Source organism: Nicotiana attenuata, unplaced genomic scaffold, assembly GCF_001879085.1.
Source record: "Nicotiana attenuata strain UT unplaced genomic scaffold, NIATTr2, whole genome shotgun sequence".
In the NCBI taxonomy this organism is placed as follows: domain Eukaryota; kingdom Viridiplantae; phylum Streptophyta; class Magnoliopsida; order Solanales; family Solanaceae; genus Nicotiana; species Nicotiana attenuata.
The window spans coordinates 34071-42615 of record NW_017671450.1 but is presented as its reverse complement, the minus strand read 5'-3'; the positions used below and the strand labels follow the sequence as shown (position 1 = coordinate 42615).

The 8545-nt window shown below is 37.4% G+C and overlaps 1 protein-coding gene across 1 annotated transcript; it reads right to left on the bottom strand.

Annotated features, from left to right (window-relative positions):
* Nucleotides 1-3019: 3019 nt before the first annotated feature.
* LOC109208364 (signal recognition particle 54 kDa protein 2) lies at nt 3020-8307 on the bottom strand. Its single transcript, XM_019371467.1, has 9 exons — nt 7775-8307; nt 7330-7429; nt 6985-7138; nt 6047-6197; nt 5825-5973; nt 4523-4623; nt 4253-4410; nt 3670-3784; nt 3020-3580 (listed from the first exon to the last, which is right to left on the bottom strand). Exons 1-9 carry the CDS (start codon nt 8003-8005, stop codon nt 3234-3236), a joined length of 1506 nt encoding a protein of 501 aa, XP_019227012.1. The 5' UTR covers nt 8006-8307; the 3' UTR covers nt 3020-3233.
* Between the last annotated feature and the right edge of the window lie 238 nt (nt 8308-8545).

Below are 8545 nucleotides of genomic sequence, written 5' to 3'. Positions count from 1 at the left end.
GGTGGGGGGGGGGGGGGGGACCCCGGTCCGTGATTGTGCATGCTCCAGACCAGGCAGTGGAACTTCGGATAAAGAATGTCCGGATCTGGGCGTGAGTGGGGGCGGAGAGTGATGAATGAGATGATTCCCACATCGTACCGGGATGATATCCGTGGTCTCCTTGGGCAATTCTCCTCCCTTCGAGCTAGCTTTAGGATGTGAGTTAGGCCCAAAGCTTATTTTGACAAACTCCAAATATACCTATTGTAACGAGAAATTGTAACTTTAATACCACCTAGGTTCCGATCCCTAATCTAAAAGGTTCTATTAACACCAATTGCTCTTTATAACCTAGTGATATCAGTGAGGTCTTACATACAATAAACAGTAAATTCGATTCATCTTATCGCTTTTTCCTTCCTCGAGATCGTCATATGATAACGGAAGCTGCATCATAAAAACGGTTAATCTTCAAGAAAAGTCGAAAGATAAACATAATTCACAACATAACTTGCCTTGAATGGTCATTTTCTTTACTTAGCTAGTTTGCAAACATATGAGTATGAAGTGGAGAAATGTAGTAGTTTTCCAAAATGTGTCTTGCAAAATAGCGACATTGTTGACTTTAGAAGGATGTTAAAAAGTAAGAATTTTTACGTTAAGGGAAGATTCTGACAAGTCCAATTCACACATTACCATCTAAGTTAGATGACAAACTTAGTCTTACAAGAAAAGGACAATATGGTTCTTAAAATTGTGACACATATTTTTGTCATCCATTCAAAACCTTATCTGTGGTATTTGGTCCCTCACTTCTGCAACGCACATCTCTCCATCTCCTCGACAAGGGTGGGGTAGGGGTTGAAAAAGAGAAGAAAATAACACTAGGAAAAAGAGTCAATTGAAAAGTGTATAGACTCGTTGAGAATTTGCATTGATTTTGAATTGATTCTTGACAGTTCAAAATCAATCTTTACAACAATATCAAGTATATGGGATAATTTCAAGATCGTCATTCGATTTTCTGTTTATTGCTCCAAACTCATGAAATTAATTTTAAAAACGGAAGATAAATAGACAACTGAAAATGCTAAATTTAATGTTGGAAAACCAAGTAATACGCTGCTAAATGTATAAAATTGTGATGTTAGTATAACTACGTCAATAACTCACTTTACATATTCCACGTGACACCACTTTTAACCCCAAAACCTCCATAATTTGACTTAGATGCAAATAACTCACGATGAAAGACATCGAGCGTTAGGTTGGGTCTGAAAATGAGTTTTATCGTTATAATGTTACCACATAGATTGTAATGTGAATTGCGAAGAGGCAGCTTGTTTGTGTTTTATAACTTTAGTCCGATCGACAATAAGTTGTATGATCATCCGTAAAATTACCTTCATATTGTGATTAGATGTTGGTTGAGGGTCTATCGGAAATAACCTCTCTATCTTTACAAGGTAAGCGTAATGTCTGCCTATACATTATTACAATCCCCAGACCTCACTTGTGGGATTACACTGGGTATGTTGTTGTGATTAGATGTTGGAAGAAAAGATGTTGGCGAAAAGAATATTTATTGAGTAAAAGAAAGATCACGAGTCATGAATTGAGACGACGGTTGGAAGCGGGGGCAGATGCAACATAGAGTTACCGGGTTCGATTGAACGCAATAATTTCAGCGTAGAGCATAAATTTATGTGTAAAAATCACCACAAGTAATAAAAAGAAGATATGAACCTATACCTTTAAAACTATAATGGGTTCAATGCTAAAAACTTTAAATGTTGAACCCAGAAAATTAAAATCCTAGATCCGCCCCGTATTGGAAGGCCAACAAGCTTCTTGACTAATTGCAGAAGGATAAAAGGAATTTTTTTGGCAGCAATTTAGGTAGCTTTGCGTGATGTCTACAACTTTGTCAAATCATATTGCTTTCCGCGTCATTTTATGGAAGCATCATATCTCTTTGACTCTTTTTTCTTATACTAGTGTTAGCCCCTTTGATTAGAAGATAGTGACTGGCCCATGTTTTAAATAAGGGTCAGTGGAATTCTGATGCTTAATCCAGCCTGAGGAATAATTCTACACGACAAACCCACTGTTTGTCAATACTTTCACATTACCTATTAGGGAGTTCGTTAAAATAAACATCTGTTTTGTGTGCCATTTCTTAGGTATTCCTGAATATGTAACATAAGTTTAGAAGGGTATATTTAGGTGGTCTAGGTTTGTTGTCATTCATAATCATCCCAAGAAATCTGCCAATTAACTTCTCATTGTATTTAAAAAGGAGCTTAACCAACAAAAATATTTACACAATATCCAACCATCCGCAACACCATTCGGTGGAGCTAATCAAAACTTGATGAAGGCTCTTCAAGGACAACATATTACAACAACAACAACAACAACAACAGAAAACACACTATAGTCTCACAAGTGGGGTCTGAAAGGGTAGAATATACGCAGACCTTACCCCTGCCTTTAAAAAGGCAGAGAGGTTGTTTCCGGTAGACCCTTAGCTCAGGAAGGAAAAAAGGTAGGGCAATAACAAGCAAACCAATCTGACAAACTGAAACGAAAGGACAACATATTAGATTTAAGAAAATTTCTTGCTGAGGATTTCATTGAAAATGCTAGATTGAGGAAACAGAGCTGTCATTTATGGACTCTGTACCACTCATAGATCATGGAAAAACAAAGATAAGTCTTCCAACGGAGACCCTCTGCACGTCTTTAGACAGTGTACTAAAGCTATGAATGGCCTCTCCAGCTTCCCATAACTGGAAATTTGACCCCCCCCCCCCCCCCACCCCACCCCTTCGCTCTCCTACCCCACGAAGGAGAAAAAATGGACCTCTACACCTGAGCATTTGGAGAGTCGAAAAACACTCTAGTAAAAGCCTAAAGAAAGAAAAGATTGACATCTACACTGTTAATCTGTACTCTTGACACATCCCATCCACCTATTTGCGAATACCTGAGATGTCTTCCTTAAACGGAAGGGGAGGAGGGGTATGACCATGCTCTAATATAAGAAAATGAATACTGGGGAACCTAGTGACTACATAAATACAGCAAGAAAATCAAGAAGCAGCAAACTCATAACAAATTCCTTCTGTTGACATGATCTACTCCCTATAATTCCAAAAATCCAAAATCTGTGGCGAATAATACAAAGGGCAAGAGGAAACTCCGGGGGTTAAGATGCTTTTCCAGTAAAAATGTGCTTTGATGTAATCATATTACTTGTCTCCACCACCAAACATACCCATCATGTCCTTGGCGGAACCCATTCCGCCCATTCCGCCCATTTGCTTCATCAAGTTCTGCAAACCACCCATGCCACCTATTTGCTTCAACATCTGAGGGGGCAGGACTTTGCTCATGTGTTGCGCATTCATATTTCGAGACAAGGCACTCATCTCTCCCTTCTTTGGAATCTTAAGCCCCTTCATCTTACTCCATATCTTCGCCAGTCGTTTGTATTCCTCCATCATTTCCATCACCTCATGCACTTGGCGACCGGAGCCCCTAGCTATCCGCATAATTCGGGAATCTGTCATAAGCTTCGGGTTGGAACTATCCAATTCTGCAATTGTATTAGAATTTTAAATCAAAACGTCGATCTAAACTCTAAAACCAACTAATGCGTAAAACTCTTAGGACTAGATCACTTGCCTTCATTAGTCATTGAATCCATCATTGTCATGTATCGTTTAATTTTTGCCTGGCTTTCCTTTTCGCGGCCTTTTGGCATCAACTCTGCACTAAATCCTGGAAGCATTGAGAAGACCTATACCACAATACAAACGTGTAAGATGACATCATGTCGACTTCTAGCAGGGAAAAAGACATGCAGGTGAGAGAGAGAGAGAGAGAGAGACTAAAGAGAACGGGGTTGTGGTGAGCAAAAGAGTTAGGGTTGACAAATCCCTTTCAGTTGTATTCAAGGAACTAGAAAAGGATATTGAGCTTGCACTAAGTTATTTTATCAATATTTATGGTTTATCAGAAAGAAAAGAAGAAAAAAAATAGCAAACGGACCAAAGAAAGATATACTGCAGGAACTATAGACACAAGAACATAGCATAAGCGCCTGCTGATGGACTATAATTAAGTTGCATCTTTCCAAACGAATTGGATAGTGATGAAACTTTTCCAACCAAAATGTTAAGAAGTTGACGGTGAACATCCAAAACTATGGAAAAAGAGAAAAAGTCCTCAGAAAAATCAGAAAATTTAAAGCAAGCAAGTAACAAACCTGGCCAATGGGACCCATTTTAAGTATGTTTTGAAATTGCTCATACATTATCCTCAAGGTAAAGTGTCCTTCCGATAACTTCTGAAGAAGCTCAGGCTGTTGATCCATTGGGACAACTTCATGTATCTTGTCCATGAACCCAGACCAGTCGCCCATGCCTAGTAGAGATCGACACAATAGGACAACAGATATCAGCAACATAAATCAAATTGCAGTGGAGATGAAAATGTGTCCAAGCAAAGGTGAGGAATTGACAAAAGAGATGCAAACCTAAAAGACGGCTGACAAATGGCTTAACATCGAAAACTTCAAACTCGTCCATGTGTTCACCAGTTCCAATAAATATGACGGGACTTTTTGTTGCAGCAACTCTGCATACAAGAGAGACAGATAATATATCTTGCTCACTCCCAAAATCAGGTTATAAATTTCATTGCACAAAAATAACTGGTGAAACTAGATCTAATTTAGGAATTGAAAATATGAAAAAGAAGTGATTGTAAGCAAAAGAACGGACATATCAGGACAGGGCAGTGAAATTCATAGTTTAATCAACACTTCAGGAAATATGTGTATATCCTAGACAAGAAACAGCAGAAGTTATGGCTTAGTGTTGTATGAACCAATTAGAAACCTTCAAATTTCAAGCCCTGAACAGCATCTCATTTTGTTTCCATATAAATTGAACTTGTCATATAAAGAATAATAATTTTCTAAGGAACATGTTCCATAGCTTAGAGTACTTAAGTGAAAGAGGTTATAAGAATATGTGTTACCCAACCAAAAAATTATATTAACAGAAAGCTAGCCTGTTTCGCCACCAATTGTCTGGGACGCCAAAAGGGGAGATTTTGAGGTCTACCAAAAACAAAAAGTGCTTTCGAGCAGCAGCATAAGCAGTTTTCTGCTGTTTGGGGAAAACGACAAATTTCTGCTTCTTCCAAGAAGCAAAAGCAGAAACTGATTCTTTCAAGACAAAAATATCCTTACTAAAAATTTATATTTACCAAACTGTCTCACATTAATTTAACCCATACATCCCTCAAATATAATAACAACCCTCTTCTCCTCTTCCTTTTATTTGTTTAAACTATTATAATGATTAAATTAGTATTATTTTATTTTAAAAGTTTAACTAAAAAAAAAAACCTTATTTACAGCCTTTCATAAAAGAATATTTAAAAACATTTCTCTATTCAAATAATACTAATTGTAAATGAACCTTAATACTCTTTGACACTCAAAAGCACTGTTTAGAAAGATTGGCCAAACACAACTTGTTAATCAAATACTAAAAGAAGCACTTCTAAGATGAATTGGCCAAACACAATCTGCCTCTCTTTGAAAGTACTTTTTGGAAAAGTTATTTTGACAAAAGTGCTTCTTAAAATAAGCAGTTTTTAGAAGTTTGACCAAACAAGCTCTGCAACTGACATGGTTTAAAGTTGTCACCCTTGAAGTTGCCCAGACGTGCTCAAAGGCATGTTTTATTTAGTTATATAAGAGTGCTCATTACCAAAAGAAGGCATTATAAATTATAGTAACTGCTACAACCGTAGCAAGCAAACTTACGCACTGAGGGCACCACCTCCTTTTGCATGGCCATCCATCTTAGTAACAATCACAGCTCCAACTGCGACACTTTGCTTAAATGCTTGAGCTTGATCAAACGCAGCTTGACCAATACTGCTATCCATAACAAATATCACAAGATCTGGTTTCTGGAAAAGCAAATAGAAAGATTAGCATTTCTTATTAAAGCTAACCATATATTTGGAGCATTGTAATACATACCGTTGCTTCAGAAACTTGTCGCATCTCTTCAAAAAGAGCAGCTTCTTGTTTGTGGCGCCCACTGGTATCAACAATTATTAGATCACAATTTTCCTTCTTAAATGTTTCAACACCTTCAGCTGCTATTCTCACAGGGTCTGACTCCGTGTAGCTGTTGCAGAAACATTCAGTAAATCAAAATACAAAATTGCCTATAGTGTTGCTTAGAACAGGAAAAGCGGATCAGCAAAACCTAATTAACTATTAATTCATAGCAGCAAACATGCAACAATAGCAGACTACTCAATCCAATCAAAAACAGATGAGTAGCTTCTTTTATTCTTCATAGGGGTGAAGCAACTAGGCAAAACCGAGGTCAAACAACTGTCCACTTTCATTTGATTTGAACAAATAAAAATAAAACAGAAGAAGAAACCATTGGTTTCTCAGTGATGAGCTCTTGAGCAAAGTAGCTTAAGGACTTTCCTCCCATAAGCAGGTAGCATAGGGACTTCTGCCAAATTGATAACAAAAGGTGAATCCAAATAGATATGCAATCCTCTGCCTGAAGAAACTATTTCATAAGCAGATAACTGCGAGTTATGTACCTTTGTTTCTCTATTACCACTCATGATTAGATATTGCCTAATGATTCTCAGTCAGCTGACAACTATTGATTTTTACTCTCTTTGACGAGTCTTTTTTATTTTAAGTAATCTTTTTAACGCGTCTTAGCAAAAAAACCGCTCACACTTAGTCCTCCAATCCTCTGTCTAAATACACTTAAAATCTCTGACCCCTAAAAGCCTATGGCATTGTTTATCAGTTTAATTAACCAACCAGTATGTAGAACACCTTCACAAAGAAGGATGGAGGAACATTCACGATGATTATATCCTCATCAACCTTCTAAAACTGTAAAGAGAAGGTGACACTAAGAGATCGAGAAGAGTATATGCCTTCCATAAAAGGGTATCTTGGCTTTTGTTGCATTTTGCTTCAATTGATCGAAAGCACCAGCTCTGAATGTATCCGCACACACTAAAGCTGGTTTCCAACCTTTTTTCTGGTGGTAGTATGCATACTTCGTACATGTTGTTGTCTTTCCAGACCCTGTGGTAAATTACAAAATAAATAAGGGTATCCATCTTACAAAGTGAAAAAATTGGAAGGGGATTCAACAATTGTCTTCACGCAAATTTTTATTGCCGTTAAAAAGCAAAGTCTTTTGGTCATGTGATAGTCACCAAATTGCTAAGGTATCATATGATATAAATTTAAAGTGGAAATTGTTATCAACTCACCTTGCAAACCAACAAACATAACAACACTGGGTTTCCCCTTTTTTGGTGTAAAAGAAGGCTTCCCAGGATCCAATATCTTGCAGAGCTCATTAAAGACTGCCTATACAAGCGAAGAAAATTGTTATGAGTCAATGGAAGAATGTGACGAGGAAAAAAGTATAATTGATCAAAGAGTAGTATAATTAGTAGCAAACATGCACATTTCTGAAGGTTCATTTGTTCCTGAGAGGTAAATAAGTACATTTTATTCAAATGAAAAGCCAATCACTAAGATAGTGCAGGACATCAGACACACACCGCGAACCCCTAATTATACAATATGCACAAGTTCAAATGTTGACTTAAAAAAAATCAAATAAAAGTATACAAACAATCCAAAATAAGCAAATTTATAGGCAAAAAATTCAATTTTGGCGTAAAAGATCAGATTGAAAGCGAAACTAACCTGTTGAATGATCCTACGCTTGTTGTGCCCAGCAGCAAGATCATCAAGATTAACAATTTTCTTAATATTGGTAGTCATATCACGGACAAGCTTAAACTGAACATCAGCTTGAAGAAGGGCACGTGTAATTTCATTGAGGCATTCGTTGAGAACTTTCTCATCAATGATTGTGGCATTGCTCATTTGCTGGAGAGCACGTGATATGCTCCCCCCTAATTGTGCTAACACCATCTTGATTCAACAATTTGATGATCGGATTATCGAATTGAGGAATGGAACAGCGGGATTTGAATGGAGGTTGCTTTGTGAATGACGATTAGTTAGGGTTGAGGTGGGAATTTAGGGATGATTTTAGGGCTTCGAATTAGCGATTCGCCAGGAATGAAGGTTTTTCCGGTGGTGGTGGTGTGATCGATGGGGAGGATAATGGTAGGAGAAATACCGGGTGGTCTCACGTCTGTAATTGGGTTGGTGACTGAGAAATCAAACCCGACCCGTTCCCTCTTGATTGTGCATTTTGTCCCACGTAGGCTCGTTTTATACGAGAGATAAGAGACCACTAATCCTGAGCTAATTTATCCCGTAGGGAATTTTATAGAAATGTCCCAAAAGATCAACTAACCAACCTCTAGTCATTAATTATACACTTACCAAAATTAGTCAAGCACATATAAAAATTGAAAATTCAAATAAATAAAGTTATTTCTCTCCAAGAATCACACACAAAGATCTCCTATCATATTTTTAAGCGTAATTAGCAACATTAGATGT

Bases quoted from the DNA above. Each gene is read 5' to 3' on its own strand.
- LOC109208364 (XM_019371467.1), bottom strand. From the start codon at position 8,005: ATGGTGTTAGCACAATTAGGGGGGAGCATATCACGTGCTCTCCAGCAA. The intron at 4,624-5,824 runs GTAAGTTTGCTT...TCTTGTATGCAG, and splicing joins GGAGGTGGTGCCCTCAGTGC to AGTTGCTGCAACAAAAAGTC. The intron at 3,785-4,252 runs GTTTGTTACTTG...ATTGTGGTATAG, and splicing joins AAATGGGTCCCATTGGCCAG to GTCTTCTCAATGCTTCCAGG.